Genomic DNA, 16914 nt, shown 5'->3' with positions numbered 1-16914 from the left:
AAAATTGTAAATTGGGCAGGTATTAGAAGTTGCATTGCTGGTCTTGTTAATATTAAATATGGTACCATTTGGATACAAGATGAACTCCCAGGCATTTCCTTAACCATCTTACTACCGCACGCCGTCAAATGACGGCGGGCGGAATACTCTATTGTTCTGACAGGACATCATATGACGTCCTGTCATTAGAAGCCGTTTGGGGGCACCCGTCGTGTTACTGGGAACTATTTTGTAGGCAATATAACTTTTGTGCAAACCAGTCACTATACGGTTATTGCGATTTTTTTTTTTTTTTTTATTTACCAAAAATATGTAGAAGAATACGTATCGGCCTAAACGGAGATCAATTTTTTTTTTTTTTTAATGGGATATTTATTATAGCAAAAAGTTAAAAATATTGTGTTTTTGTTCTAAATTTACGCTCTTCTTTTGTTAATAGCCCAAAAAATAAAAAACGTACAGGCGATCAAATACCACCAAAAGAAAGCTCAATTTGTGAGAAAGAAATGACATAAATTTTGTTTGGGAGCCACGTCGCACGACCGAGCAATTGTCAGTTAAAGCGACGCAGTGCCAGAAGCTAAATTTTCGTCTGGGCAGGAAGGGGGTGTATGTGCACAGTAGGCAAGTGGTTAAAGCCCAGCCCTGGAGGCTGCATAATCTTATCCTGCCTTGTTTCTAGCACATTGTTAAGATTTAACCCCACTAGCATTCGCTGTCTCTCTCCTCTAGAAATAGCTCTAAGCTTGGCAATGCTGCGATGAAGGAGATGGTGAATCACACATGTGACAGTTTGATAGCTCACTGCTGTGATGATATGGGTGAGCAGTACCGGTTGGGAGTTCTTTAGCAACATCTTAAACTATGGTAAGGGTGCTGTGAATGATAGGGTAGACTGGACATTCCTGAGAGTGGTATTGCAACATATAGGTTTGAGAGAGGGGATGTTAAATTGGATTAAGAGTTTATATACATGCCCTAGGGCAAGAGTCAAAGTGAATGATCTGATGTCTAAACCTTTCTCAATTAGTAATGGGACACGGCAGGGATGTCCAATCTCCCCTATCATATTTGTTCTCACGGTAGAACCATTGTTAAGGACAATCCGGGCTAATTCAGATGTTAGGGGTTTGGTAACAAAAGGAAGAGAACATAAAGTAGTGGCCTATGCGGACGACTTGCTGTTTTTTATAACCTCGCCAGGAGTATCTCTACCGGTATTACTACAAGAACTACGTAAATACAGAGAATTATCTAATTTTAAAGTAAATTATAGCAAGTCCGAAGCAATGGGTGTGGAACTGAGCGAGAAATTGAAACAACAATTAGTGGGGAATTTTGGATTTAGGTGGACGGAGGCATATATAAGTTATTTAGGGACCAAAATACCAAATAAGTTGAGCCAAGTTTTTGAACTTAATTTTGCACCCTTAATCCGACAAATAAAATTGGACTTTGTAAGGTGGGACAAGGAGGTATTCACGTGGTTTGGAAGAATAAATATCATTAAAATGAACGTGATGCCCAGATTGTTATACCTATTTCAGACTCTTCCCATTAAGTTACCGGACGGATTTTTGAGAGATATCAGTTCCAGGTTTGTGAGATTTATTTGGGCAGGGAAAACCCCGAGAGTACGCAGAACGTTGTTGATTTTACCTAAAGAAAGAGGAGGGGTGGGACTTTCGGACCCGGAAAGCTATTATGTAGCAGCGCATTTAATGAGAGTGGTAGAATGGTGTATAGCGGATAAGGAAAAACCATGGATACAGATGGAGCAAAATATAACTGACATACCCTTGGAGGGAATAGTGTGGATTGAGGAGGGGGTGATACCAATAGAGGTGAAGGGACATCCCACGTTAGGAGCTACAATCCAGGTTAGTAAAAAAGTATTTAAGAAAACAAAGTTGTCAGTACTCCCAAGTCCTATGACCCCAATATTGGGGACACTAAGTTTTGAGCCAGGATTGGTAGACCAACAGTTTAAAGAGTTAAGACAGCAGGGAATTAGTAGGATGGTACATTTCTCAAGGAATAACTATGTAATGACCCGTGAGGAGATCGAAAATGAGTTCTCCGAAAACTTGGATAGCTTCAGGTTAATCCAACTCAAAGCATATATACGGGTAGCTACGCAACACATGGCAGAATTACGAATGTTATCTGACTTTGAAAAGATATGTTTAAAGGGAGAGCCTCTGCACGCTGGTAAATATTTATTGCCCTAATGTTCATTCTAGTTTGTTTTTAAGAAATGTATTGAAAAGGCTGGAGAATTTTGGGGAGGGAAAAGTGATCATGGCGGGAGACTTAAACTTTGTGTTTGATCCATGCTTAGATACCCAACCCATCTCTCTCCGATCAGAGGGTAAACATCTAAGGTCAGTTAAACAAAAACTATATCGGCAGCACCTGGTAGATGCCTGGAGAGTCCTGTACCCAAAAGGGAAGGACTTTACATACTTCTCCCAGGTGCATTCTTCCTATTCAAGAATAGATTACATCTTTTTAGACCATTTGTTATTAGAGGGATTGAAAAAGGCAGAAGTGAAGTCGATCACCCTCTCTGATCACGCACCGGTCATAATCAGCCTAGAGCTGGAAGATGTACCGGAAAGGCAAGGATCTTGGAGGCTGGACGAAACACTTCTGGATAATCACAGTATAGCAGAGGATTTGGGAAGGGAAATGAATTTCTTTTTTATAGAGAACAACATAGAGAATATTGCTCCATCTGTTCTATGGGAAACACATAAGGTATATATGAGGGGAGATTGATTGCAGAGGGAGTAAAGAGGAAAAAAATCTGGACAGCACAAAAACAACAACTATTACAGGATATTCAGGACTTAGAACAGAAACATAAAAAAATAAATGATAAAGATGTACTGAATAAGCTGCTGGAAAAAAGGGAAGCCCTGAGAGATATGTTACAAGTAGAGACTAAACGTATTTTTAATAAAATGGCTAAAAAACAGTATCAATGGGGCAATAAACCGGGGAAAATGCTGGCAGGACAGATTAAACCCAAGAGAAAACCAAATTACATAGCTAAGATTAAAAATAAACTGGGAGAAATTAAACATTCCACCAGAGATATTAGTAAGATTTTTATGGAATACTATCAACAATTATATAAAGTAAATGACGTACAGGATCCAGGGGATATCCAAGATAGAAAAGATAAAATAAATAAATACTTAAGGGGAATTAAGTTACCAGAGATAACAGAAGATGACTCAAAAGGATTAGATAAAAATATTACAAGAGAAGAAATAGAGCTGGCCATAAAAAACAGCAGATTGGGAAAAAGCCCCGGCCCTGATGGTTACACATCTTTATATTATAGGAAATTTGTTGATATCCTGTGCCCACATTTTCACCGATATATGAATTCAATAGGGGAAGGACAGAAAATACGGGGAGAAGCCCTTGGTGCCTATATATCTCTCTTAGCAAAAGATGGAAAAGACCCCACAATGTGTTCTAGTTTTAGGCCAATATCTTTAATTAACGAAGATATGAAAATTTATGCGAGGATATTGGCCGAAAGACTAAAACCCTTTATGTCAGATCTTATAGAGGAAGATCAAGCAGGCTTTGTACCGGGTAGAGAGACTCGAGACAATATCTTAAAAACTGTTCTTAATACACGAAGCCAAAAAAAGCAGAAGACCAGCCTTGTTTCTGTCAATAGATGCCGAGAAGGCCTTTGATAGACTAGACTGGGACTTTATGCTACAGACATTAAAGAAATATGGTTTAGGCCCACAAATGATTAAATGGATAGGGGCCCTATATTCTATTCCAACGGCGCAAATTCAAGTTAATGGGACCTTATCTGAAAGCTTTAGGCTTTTTAATGGGACGCGACAGGGTTGTCCATTGTCTCCCCTGCTCTTTGTGTTGTCTTTGGAACCATTTTTGACTTCGATAAGAACTAATCAAGAGATTCAGGGGATAGAGGTGGGGGGACAAGAATACAAAATATCAGCTTTTGCAGATGATATTATAATATATCTAAGAAACCCTATACAAACTCTCCCAAAAACTTTGTAGGAAGTGGGAAAATACAGTTTAGTATCAAATCTAAAAGTGAACATGGATAAGACAGAAATCTTGAATATCTCGGTACCAACAAATCACAGTAGGGACCTTCAGAGAGTGTACCCATTCAAGTGGAAGACTAAGGGGTTGAAATATCTAGGGGTGTTACTATCAAAATCAAATACAGATCTATACCAAGATAATTATATATCCCTGCTGAATAATATTAATAGCGAACTCAAAGGATACCCTGCCCATAGACTATCATGGTTCGGACGAATAAATGTAGTCAAAATGATGATCCTCCCAAGGGCCCTATATATTTTTCAGAGTTTACCAATAGATATTCCTGGGACCTTCTTTAAAACATTACGATCAGTAATACAGAGATTTGTATGGAATAACAAAAAAAATCGTATTGCTTTTCGGATACTAACAAAGACTAAAGAAAAGGGGGGGGTCTTTCTCCCCGACTTTGAAAAATATTACGAGGCGGCAATCTTGAGGCGAGCGATAGATTGGGCATGTGCTTCCCAGGGGAAAAAAATAAAAAAATGGGTAGATTTGGAAGAAAAAATGTCTAAAGTAACGTTGGGGCAGATTCTCTGGATCCCGAGGCAGTTTAGAGGGATGACGGAACCAGTGGCACCAATTACTTCGGTAGTTTTTAACACCTGGGATAAACTAGCCAAAGGTTCACAGTTACAACAAAATAGTCCCTTAATGCCCTTAACAGGAAACAACTACTTTCCTCCGGGGAAGGACAACAAATTATATCTAAAATGGACTACAGCACCTTATTTAAGATTGAGGGATGTAATGAAGGGGAATGTCTTGTGCTCACTAAGTGAACTCCGTGAAATATATGGGCCCTCCCCTTGGGAGGTCTGGAGATATAAACAATTGCAACATTTTCTAGATTCCCTTCCTAGACCACTCAGGGGGACTGGTGAATTAAATGTATGGGAAAAATTAGTGGATCAAATGGACACAGGGGGTTACGGAATCTCAACCATCTATAAGCTTCTGATAATACAACAGGAAGTTGGAGCTATATGCCCAACAAGAAGTTGGGAAAGGGAATTAAACCAAATATTACCAGAAAATATGAGAAATAAAGTGGTAGATTATGTACACTCAACATCAATAAATACCCGGATAAAAGAAATGAATTTTAAATTATTGGTTAAGTGGTACTACGTCCCAGCAAAACTACATAAGATAAACCCCCAGGTCTCACCCCTGTGTTGGAGGGAGTGTGGGGAGGTGGGAACCCATGCCCATATCTGGTGGCAGTGCCCTAAAATCCAACAATACTGGAAACAAATATTAGAAATAATAAAAGAGATTAGTAAAGTAGAGATTATTTTGGAGCCCTGGCAGTGTTTGTTCCATGTAACAACCACACCCAGGAAAAAATATAAAACATCAATTGTGCCTATTTTACTAAATATAACAAAATTATTGATTCCGAAAAAATGGAAGGAAAAACAGGCCCCGTCAACACAAGAATGGTTAAAGGAAGTGGAAAAAGTTAGAAATATGGAGGAAGATCAGCACTGGGAAATAAACCAGAGAGAAGCAGAGATCTGGAGAGGCTGGGTGGACTTTAAGCAATCCCAGCCCTATCAAGATCTTATGAGCAGGGAAGATAGGATGTAGATATGCTTGTGGGTTTAGTACCTCTGGAGAGAGAGGGAGGTCACTCCCTAAAGGGTTTTTTTTTTTTTCCTTTATTAATATTGACTTTTTTTCTCTTCTCTTTTTTCTTTCCCTCCCTCCTTTCCCTCTCCCCCCCCCCTTTTTTTTCCCCTCCTGCACGAGTGGATTTGAAGGGGAGAAATGTTAGTTAAATTTCCCCCCTTAAGAGGAAAGGAAGAGGAAGTGAAAATAAATGGATCTAGTCACTGGGAATAAATAGAAAGTTAAACACATAAAGAAATTTGATAGGTATCACGAAAGGGAGAAGAGGAAAGAGATACATGAAGTATTGAATTCCTCTCCCCCCCCCCCCCCCCCCCCCTTTTTTTTTTTTTTATTATTACACGAGTGGATTTGAAGAGGAGAAATGTTAATTAAATTTTTCCCCCTTAACCACCAGCCGCCGTCATATAACGGCGGCAAGGTGGTTGCTTAACTGGGGGTCGCCGTTATTTAACGGCGCCCACCAGAAGCAGTAATGCGCGCCGCCTCGGGCGCGCACACTGAAAATTCTGTGCGCGCGGTCTTTTACCATGTGATCGCGCCGTCCAATGACGGCGCGATCACAGGTAAACAAACCGGCGTCATTTGATGACGCCGGTTCCTCCCTCCTCTCGCTGTACAGATCGATACAGTGTGAGAGGGGGGAGCGCGGGGTGTCAGCAGCGCTGTGGATGGATCTGTGACTATTGCAGTCACAGATCCATCCATCCCTGCTCAGCCATCCCTGCATTAACCCCTGCAATACTCTGGCTTCCCTGTGCAATACTCTGCATTAACCCCTGCAATACTCCGGCTTCCCTGTGCAATACTCTGCATTAACCCCTGCAATACTCTGGCTTCCCTGTGCAATACTCTGCATTAACCCCTGCAATACTCTTCCTTCCCTGTGCAATACTCTGCATTAACCCGTGCAATACTCTGCATTAACCCCTGCAATACTCTGCCTTCCCTGTGCAATACTCTGCATTAACCCCTGCAATACTCTGCCTTCCCTGCGCAATTACTCTGCAGTGCCCCCCGCGCGCGATAATCTGCAGTGCCCCCCGCGCGCGATAATCTGCAGTGCCCCCCCGCGCGCGATAATCTGCAGTGCCCCCCGCGCGCGACAATCTGCAGTGCCCCCCCCCGCGCGCGACACTCTGCAGTGCCCCCCCCCGCGCGCGACACTCTGCAGTGCCCCCCCCGCGCGCGACACTCTGCAGTGCCCCCCCCGCGCGCGACACTCTGCAGTGCCCCCCCCGCGCGCGCGACACTCTGCAGTGCCCCCCCCGCGCGCGACACTCTGCAGTGCCCCCCCCGCGCGCGAATGTGCCCCCCCCGCACAATACTCTGCAATACCCCCCGCACAATACTCTGCAATACCCCCCGCACAATACTCTGCAATACCCCCCGCACAATACTCTGCAATACCCCCCGCACAATACTCTGCAATACCCCCCGCACAATACTCTGCAATACCCCCCGCACAATACTCTGCAATACCCCGGCTAATACTCTGCAATACCCAGAAAATACTCTGCAATACCCAGAAAATACTCTGGGGAAAAAAATGTGTTTTAACCACTTCCCGCCCACGTCATATGAGGTCCTTGACTTTGTGCAGGGATATCTAAATGATGCCTGCAGCTACAGGCATCATTCAGATATCATTTTTTTCAGCCGGCGATTCTCTACACCATAAGAACGATCTTGGCGGCTGTTCCGCCTCTTGATCGTTCTTACGGGAGGCAAAAGTGGACGTCCCCACTCCCTTCGCCCTCCGGTGCTTCTTCTGACTCACCGCTGCGATCGAAGCCAGGATCATTTTTTTTTTTTTGTTTTTTTTTCAGGCTTCCCAGCCTAGAGGTGAGATGTGGGGTCTTATTGACCCCACATCTCACTGTAAAGAGGACCTGTCATGCTATATTCCTATTACAAGGGATGTTTCCATTCCTTGTAATTGGAATAAAAGTGATCAAAACATTTATTTTTGGGGAAAAACGTGTCAAACTAAAATAAATAAAGTAAAATGAACAATAAAAATAAAAAATAAATATTTAAAGCGCCCCTGTTCCCGCGTGCTCGTATACAGAAGCGAATGTGTACGTAAGTCCCGCCCACATATGAAAACGGTTTTCAAACCACACATGTGGGGTATCGCTGCGAACGTTAGAGCGAGAGCAATCATTTTGGCCCCAGACCTCCTCTGTAACTAAAAACATGTAACCAGTAAAAACATTTAAAACGTCGCCTATGGGGATTTTTAAGTAGCGAAGTTTGGCGCCATTCCACAAGCGTGTGCAATATTGAAGGGTGACATGTTGGGTATCTATTTACTCGGCGTAACTTCATCTTTCATATTATGCAAAAACATTGGGCTAACTTTAATGTTTTTTTTTTTAAAAAGCACAAAACTGTTTTATTTCCCAAAAAAATGCGTTCGAAAAATTGCTGTGCAAATACCATGCGCGATAAAAAGTTGCAACGACCGCCATTGTATTCTCTAGGGTCTTTGCTAAAAAAGCATATATAATGTTTTGGGGTTCTATGTAATTTTCTAGCAAATAAATGATGATTTTTACATGTAGGAGAGAAATGTCAGAACTGGTCTGGGTGCTCCAGAACGCCTGATGGTGCTCCCTGCATGTCGGGCCTCTGTATGTGGCCACGCTGTGTAAAAGTCTCACACATGTGGTATCGCCATACTCGGGAGGAATAGCAGAATGTGTTTTGGGGTGTATTTTGTGGTATGAATATGCTGTGTGCGAGAAATAACCTGCTAATATGAAACTTTTGTGGAAAAAAAACCAAAAAAAAAAAAAACCTTGATTTTGCAAAGAATTGTGGGAAAAAATTACAACTTAAAAAAACTCACCATGCCTCTTTCTAAATACCTTGGAATGTCTTCTTTCCAAAAAGGGGTCATTTAGGGGGTATTTGTACTTTTCTGGCATGTTAGGGTCTCAAGAAATGAGAAAGGCCGTCAGTACTTCAGATGTGATCAAATTGATAAATTTTCAGTAATTGGTACCATAGCTTGTAGACCCTATAACTTTCATCCAGACTAAATAATAACCCAATTTTTTTTTTTTTAACCAAAGATATGTAGCAGTATACATTTTAGGCCAAATTTATGAAGAAAAATTTATTTTTTGCAAAATTTTATAATAGAAATGAAAAAAAATTCATTTTTTTACCAAATTTTCGTTCTTTTTTCATTATTAGCGGAAAAAATAAAAACCGCAGAGGTGATCAAATACCACCAAAAGAAAGCTCTATTTGTGGGAAAAAAAGGACAAAATTTCATTTGGTTACAGTGTTGTATGACTGAGTTATTGTCATTCAAAATGTGAGAGCACCGAAAGCTGAAAATTGGTCTGGTTATTAAGGGTGTTTAAGTGCCCAGTTGTCAAGTGGTTAAGGAAGGAAAATAAAAATAAATGGACTTAATCACTGAGGATAAATATAAAATAAAACACATAAAGATATTTTGATAGGTATCACGAAAGGGAGAAGAGGATGAAGATACATGTAGTATTTAATTCCTCCCCCCCCCCCCTTTTTTTTTTTTTCCCCTTTTTTCCCCCTTTTTTTTTTTTTTTTTTTTTTTTTTTTTTTTTCACGAGTGGACTTGAAGGAGAGAAATGTTAATTAACTTTCCCCCTTAAGAGGAAGGGAAAGGAAGGGAAAATAAAAATAAATGGATTTAATCACTGGGGAAAAATATAAAACAAAACACACAAAGATATTTTGATAGGTGTCACGAAAGGGAGAAGAGGATAAAGATACACGTAGTATTTAATTCCCCCTCCCTCCCCCCCCCTTTTTTTTTTTTTTTTTTTCTTTTGGAGGAGGATGGAGGGAAAGCATGAGAAAAGAGGGGAGATAAAGGAAAGGAGAGGGAGAAAGATAAAAAGGTGTAAGATAGACGCAAATCGAGAATGTTGTCTTTAATGTTGTCCTGTATATTTAAGTTATGTTGAGTGTATTTAAAGATGAATTTGTTCCGTATAAATTTAACATAAATGTAATTTAATGTGAATTGTGTATGTTTTTAAAAAACTTTTTGAAATAAAAACAAATAGAAACATAAAGGGAGAGCCTCTGAGACACTTACTTTCTGTTATGTATGCAATGGTGGTAGAACTAGGAGCTCCACAAGAACTGGCTTTTCTAAAAGCATGGGAGAGGGACCTAGGAATGACTTTTTCGGAGCTACAGAAAAAGAAAATACTGCTATTTACCCATAAAGCCTCGATGGCAACTAAATATCAGGAGGGATGGTACAAGATATTAACCAGGTGGTATAGAACTCCGGCAGTATTGAATACGATGTTCCCACAGGTGTCCAATCAATGCTGGCGGTGTCAAAATGCAGTAGGTACCATATTACATATTTTTTGGGAGTGTCCTGGAGTGCGAGATTTTTGGAAGATGGTGGCTGAAACAGTAAAAAAAATTACAGATGTGGCTCTTGTAGAAAAACCGTCAGTGTTCCTTTTGCATGATATTCCGTTATCCAATGAAAAATACAAAAATTCTTTGGTGAGACATCTGCTTACGGCAGCAAAAGCATGCATTCCGAGTCTTTGGAAAAGTACAGTAGCTCCAACAAAAATGCAATGGATAGGGAGAATAACGGAGATTCAACAAATGGAAAACTTGACTATGATACTAAAAGAACAGGAAGGGAAATATCAGGAGGTATGGTTACCATATGAGGAGTATAAGAAACAGAATCCATAAGGGGGTGCAGGGGGGGGGAACCGGACCTCGGGGAGGGTTTTTTTTTGTGTTTTTTTTTTTTTTTCTCCTTCTTTCTTTATTAATTTTTCCTCTGTTTTTTTCTGTTTTTTTTTTTTATTATATATTTATATTTAAACAGCATAGGACAAGAAGGGTGCGGCTGAGAATGGGGGGGCTCAGTCGGTCCTGAGGAAAAAAGGTTTTGTGTTAAGAATATAGAGTGATAGTTGAGCTGTTCAGAATTAAGGGATAACCAGTGGTAAAGAAGATAGGGGTAATGTAAAGAATGTAATAATCAGAGAAGTTGATGAAAACTGTAAATTGAAATACTGATATGTGACTGTATATTAATGCATAATGTTGTCACGATTGTTGTTAACAAAATAAAGAATTTATAAAAAAAAAAAAAAAAGGGTGCTGTGAATGAAGTACAGCACTTTTTATGAGTGCCTGTCACAGGCGCAGCACCAGAAGATCACCGCTGCGAGGGTATCTGGTGACATGGGACACACTTCATTGCTGGGGATCCTGTTTAATTTAATTTTTTTTTTTTTTTGCCTAAGCTTCAGCATTAAAGGGGTTGTAAAGACAAAAATATTTTCCTCTTAAATTAAAGTCTGACAGTAGCTGATAAAGTAAAAAGTAATGTTTTGGATTATAACTAGTTTGATACCTGTTGAAATCGAGCTGTTTTATTCACCTCCGTCACTTCTGAATCGTTATTCTCACTGACTTCCTGGTTTGCGGTGCGCATTCATTCTTGCTACATCACGGCCTAATGGGAACTACAGTTCCCATTAGGCTTAGCCTCCATGCCTGTGAGGGATAAGAGAGCATCTTCACGCAGGGCTGTAGTCATAGGGAGGGGGTGAGCACATTCTGCTTTCCACCATGCAAAACGGCTCAGATGCTGGTGGAAAGCAAGAAGAGGAGAGACAGGAAATGGCATTTTCAAAGCTAAATTACTGTATTTTGGAGGTCAAAAGGAAACGCGAGGTAAATGATATTTAAATGCTCTAGCTTACAGCAATCAATTGATCTAATAAAAAACAAACCTTTAGTGTTTCTTTAAGTTGTAGTCCTGTGATCATCCAGTGCTGGGGCTTTCTGTTACTTCCTGGTGGGGTCCTTCTGGGTGTCCTTTGTCACTGTCTGTGTGAGATGGACACTTCCCGTTGGCTGTTCACCACCAGAGTGGGTTAATCTATGGTGCTGGATTGGCACACTTTGCAGGAGAAAACTGCATCAGTGAAAGACCTAGATTGGGGAGGGAGGGGGGTACAGGACAGCAAGGGTTAGAGGGAGGATTATGGGGAGCAGAGTTTTTGCCTAGAGTTGGGGTTTAAGTAGTGGTACTAAAAAGTCCCCAGTACTAAAGATGAACTGACAGATCTACTACTGACATCTTATGTACTCTTCCACAGCAGCACTGCAGTGTTTCTCTTTCACTGTCCAGTCACAGACTTGCATGCCCATTTAATTATATTCTCTTTATTTCTAGCTGGGATTTTCGACCCATATGTACCCCCAGAAGGTGATGCCCGCCTGTCAACACTTTCCAAGGAGGGTTTGAAACAGAGAACAGAACAGCTAAAGCAGACAGCAGCCTCTCATTTGGCGTATGTTCTTACCTTCAGTGATTTTTATGATTTTTTGTTTGTTTGTTTTGTTTGTGTGTGTGTGTGTGTGCGCGCGGTGTGTTTTTTTTTTTTTCCTCTCCATCTTATTGTCTTGTATTTATACACACGTCTCATTACCTTGTGTCCTCAGTTTCATTTGTTTCCGGATGTCCAGAGCACACAAGTTCCACAAGAACAAAAGAACAATGGTAAAGTGGGTGTCTTTTTCTCTTGTGGTGGTTTCCCACCCCCCAAACAGAACAAGTGATGGCTCTTTTTTGAGCAGTGGAAAAGATTTAGGCCCCATGCACACGAGACGCCGGTGCAAACTCTGCTGAAGGCATGTTTTTAAAGGCTGAAACCGGCGTTTAGCGGCGTTTTAGTTAAACAGCATAAGACCCTCCCTAAGCTCAAAAAACAGTATTATTTAACCATTTCAGCCATTTTTTGAGACCAGAGTGAGTCGCAGAAGCTGAGAGAGCAGCAGTGTACTTGTATTTAGCGTGTCACTTACCACATCACCTGCCACAAGCTGTGGATTGTCTACATGCCACCTCACCTGCCACAAGTTGTGGATTGTCCACTTGCCACAAGTTGTGGATTGTCCACTTGCCACGTCACCTGGCCACAAGTTGTGGATTGTCCACTTGCCACGTCACCTGGCCACAAGTTGTGGATTGTCCACTTGCCACGTCACCTGGCCACAAGTTGTGGATTGTCCACTTGCCAAGTCACCTGCCACAAGTTGTGGATTGTCCACTTGCCACGTTACCTGCCACGTCACCTGGCCATGTCACCTGCCACAAGTTGTGGATTGTCCATTGGCCAAGTCAGCTGGCCACGTTACCTGCCACAAGTTGTGGATTGTCACCTGGCCACATCACCTGCCACAAGTTGTGGATTGTCACCTGGCCACATCACCTGCCACAAGTTGTGGATTGCCCACTGGCCACGTCACCTGCCGCAAGTTGTGGTTTGTCCACTTGCCACGTCACCTGCCGCAAGTTGTGGATTGTCCACTGGCCACGTCACCTGGCCATGTCACCTGGCCACGTCACCTGCCACAAGTTGTGGATTGTCACCTGCCACAAGTTGTGGATTGTCACCTGCCACAAGTTGTGGATTGTCCACTGGCCATGTCACCTGGCCCTTGAAAGCTAGTGTTTTTTTCACCTTAATGCAAAGGATGCATTAAGGTAAAAAAACATGAACCTTTACAACCCCTTTAGTTATTAGATTCCTAGTAGCCATGGAGCGTTGCACGCCTAGAATGGTTAAGACTATGACTCCTTGGGATCTGTCTATAGGCTGAGGTCAACAATTTTAAACTTGGATCAGGACACCTCAAAAGCAGGTGAGTGAAATAATAAATACAAGCTGTGTTTACAAGAGTATCATAATTCAGCTACCCCTTGTTGTATGTGCAGAGCACAATGCAAAGAAATCAATTAATAAAAAGGCTTGCAACCAAATAATTGTGCCACAGTTGCATTAGTACACCAAAGTCTGCATCCCAGAGCCCAGACCTCCGCAGAGAGACATTACAGGCAAACCTTGTTACTTTTTTACACAAGGCCCGGGTACCACCCATCTTAGGCTTTTGATATCGGGCCAAGGTATGGATCTGGTTATAGCTCCTAGGCCTCCGCAGAAAGACCATCAAAAGAGCTTTTTCTTAGCACATGTTCAATGTGACCAAACGCCTTAGACACTGGCAAAAAAACGGAGGTACTCTCCATTTGGGAGGGGGTTATATAGGGGAGGAACTCCAATTTTAATTTGGGTTTACCAGTGTCCAATCACTTGTGACTAAATAACCCATTAAGTAATTAAGGTCCCCCCCCCCCCAGCGTACCCCCCCATCCCTTTGTTTTTCTACCCCCCTTCTTTTTCCACTTTCCCCCACTCTTGTTTAAATTTTAAATTTTGGAAGGCATTGGAACATCGAGAAACAAGCTCTGGTTGACAGCAGACCTTGAAGGCAGAGTCTTCTACAGGTCCAGGTATGAGGTTTCTCTAATGGAACCCTTGATAAACCTAAAGGTTGGCACAACTTGCCCGCCGTGATGGGTGAAAGCTGGAACTACTTCTTATTAGCTTTCCTGCGGCGTGGATAAGGTAAGAGAGGATATTTTTTTTTTTTTATCTTTTGTGAGTAGGATGTCTTTCCTGGTTTTCGCCACTGGAGGGAGTAAGTGTATACCTGGTGTATTCTTACATAGCCCTCCAGGACAAAGCTCAGTGAAGTCGATCAATAAAAACACCACTCACCTCCTGCGCTGCAGGCTCTGCCTCAAACGCATACAGGGGTCCCCTCAATGCAGCCCCCAGTGATCTCTCCCCCTTCTCCTCTTCGCCCTGGGCACCGCCATGACAGTCGACGCGCGCGCCGGGAGCACGCTATTTTGCTGTCTATATGGGCAGATGGAGAGGGGGAGGGCCGTGGTTGCTCGTGCCCGTGCGCAGACATGGAGCACCTGTGTGCATGCCCCAAGAGGCTGATTTAAAGCCCAGCACGCCAGAAGCCTTCTGTAAGCGGCATGGACACAGAGCTATGGGCTGTAAGCATCCCTGTGGATTGAACCAGGCAAACCTAAGACTCCTACTCGGCATCCGATTGTGCAGTGAGCTGATATATGTGTATTGTAAGACTATATCACAACAGTGATTGCATTTTTTTTTGTGGATAGTACCTTTTGCTTTGCAGTAAGGAGTATGTCACAAAGAAGAGGAGCAAGGGCTAGTAAGAGGCATCAGAAAATACCCCCGCTTATGGCTAAGGATTCTGTGCTTGCTTGCAGTTTACTATCCCCCTCTGTCAGCCTGATGGCAGCCTCACAGGATGAACCCCTATTTGGTTCTGCAGCTTCTCCTATGGCAGCTCCTGTATACGTCACTGAGGACGCTTTAAAAGTTGCTTTGGATACCTTTAGAAGGAAGGATTGCTACTATAATGTCAACCTCCTTGAAAGATAGCAGAAAAGGGGTAGATCCCCTTCATCTGCTCTGGCTCTCTCATCAGATGAACTTTCTGAGGGTGAAAAATCCCTCTCTGGAGATGAGGGTCAGTTGCAGTCTGAGGACTTAGAGGATGAGAGGATTCCTGCTACCTCTCAGTCGCTAAAGATGCAGGTGCAATATTATGCAGAGATGGTACGTGCCACTTAAAAATTGCCTCCTCGACCCAAATTCTAATCTTCTATACACTCGTCACTACCACTACCACTGGAAAAGCTCCTAGCCCAAGAAATAATTATTTGGAAAAAAAATTCTTATTGTGGACAATATGGGTTATATATTCTTCGTCTATCTATTTCAAAATTAGACTAATCAACTCCCCATCATAACTCTGAGTTGCATCATTCTTCCCTTGCAACCCTGAGCCATTTTCCTTCTTTCCCATGATTGTGACAGCTCTGGTCCTGTCTTGACCTGTATCTTATCTTTTCCTACCCTTCCTTTCCGTCTACCTTTTCCTCTACTCTGCTCTGTTTCTTCCCTGCATGGTTCACATTTTCTTCATGTCCATGCCAGGAGCAACTGTTCTTGCTTTTCCTTCTTAATAGTTTTTTTTGGTCTCCTTTTTATAAAGAGAGCTCCTTTAGCATTTCCTAAGATGTCATATCATACAGTTTTTACAAGTTACACCATATTCAGGGGTGGACTGGGGTGGGGGACAGGCATGCATTTCCCCCCCACGCCGCTCTTATTCCCCGTAAAAAGGCCGATCAGCTGGCAGCTGGGAACTGCGCATGTGCAGTTGGCCGAGTCACTGCTGCGGGTGACTCCGGAGGGAGGCTGGCAGGGCTGATTAACAGCCCAGAAGCGTGCAGGAACATGCGTGCTGTGAGCAGACATCCATCATGTCACTGTGCTGTTCCCGGCTGCTTCTGACATTCACAGCCGAATGGAAGGGGGTGGATCCGCTCTGCCTCCTCCAGCCCCCTCTCTCACTGTGCCCTCCCACACTCCGGGCAGCCTGTGTGCTCGTCTGTGAATGGGACGCATGGGCGTGAACGTTTAAACTGAGATCCAACAGTGTTCTGTATGGGACGCTCTGGAAGCTGATACCGAGCTAGTGAGCCTTCTGCCTGCTGGGTCCTTACTTCCAAGTGAGTGAGCTGTGACCGGCCTCTCCCCCGTCTCCCAAATTCCTCTCCCCCCCGCAGATAAGGATGTTTTTTTTAAGCAGCCTGTGCCGTACCTGGTCCTATGTACTATGATTTGGGCTCACACTGGTCTGCTGTAGGTTGGCTGCAGTGTTGGTGATCTCACTGTCTTCCTGCATGTTACATAATCTCCCCCCCCCCCCCCCCCCCCTGTCCCATAGACTTCTATTAGTTTGCACATTTTTGCTGCATTTTCTGAAAGTGCACAAAAATGGCTGCATCTTTGGTGCACTATAAAGAAAACTGCAGCAAAAACACACAACCTAAAAGAAGCCTATAGGACTGCGGCTAAGGAAAACTGTGTACATAAGCACTGCAAGGGTTGTACACACTTGCAGCAGGCACTGCCACTCTGCTGAAAAGTGATCCATGCTCAGGTCACCTTTGCTCATGCTCAGCAGCTCCAACCAGGGCTGTCAGTTTTTTTTTTTTTTCATGTGTAAGGATGAGCTCCGGTATGTTTGCAAAGCCCACGTGCAGAGCCCGCCAGGAAGTCGGCACTTCCTGGCGGGCTCTGCACGTGGGCTTTGCGAACACGCCAGAGCTCATCCTTAGGGGTGTGTACAAGGCTTTACTATGTTGATAAAGGAATCAAGCAATTTTCATGAGGAGTGGTCTCTCTGTGCGGACTCTGGAGCGATGTCTCT

At 42.8% G+C, this 16914-nt stretch overlaps 1 protein-coding gene across 1 annotated transcript in view; it reads left to right on the top strand.

Annotated features, from left to right (window-relative positions):
• The window catches only part of MRPL45 (mitochondrial ribosomal protein L45), a 189403-nt gene that overhangs the window by 48710 nt on the left and 123779 nt on the right, over nt 1–16914 (top strand). Inside the window, exon 3 of the mRNA XM_040329829.1 lies at nt 11981–12098. Coding sequence (XP_040185763.1) covers nt 11981–12098 — 118 coding nt within the window. The remainder of the gene's footprint in view (nt 1–11980; nt 12099–16914) is intronic.

Source organism: Rana temporaria, chromosome 12 (genome assembly GCF_905171775.1).
Source record: "Rana temporaria chromosome 12, aRanTem1.1, whole genome shotgun sequence".
NCBI classification, from domain to species: Eukaryota; Metazoa; Chordata; class Amphibia; order Anura; family Ranidae; genus Rana; species Rana temporaria.
Note: the sequence above shows the minus strand (reverse complement) of the source record. Positions and strands in the feature narration are given on the sequence as shown.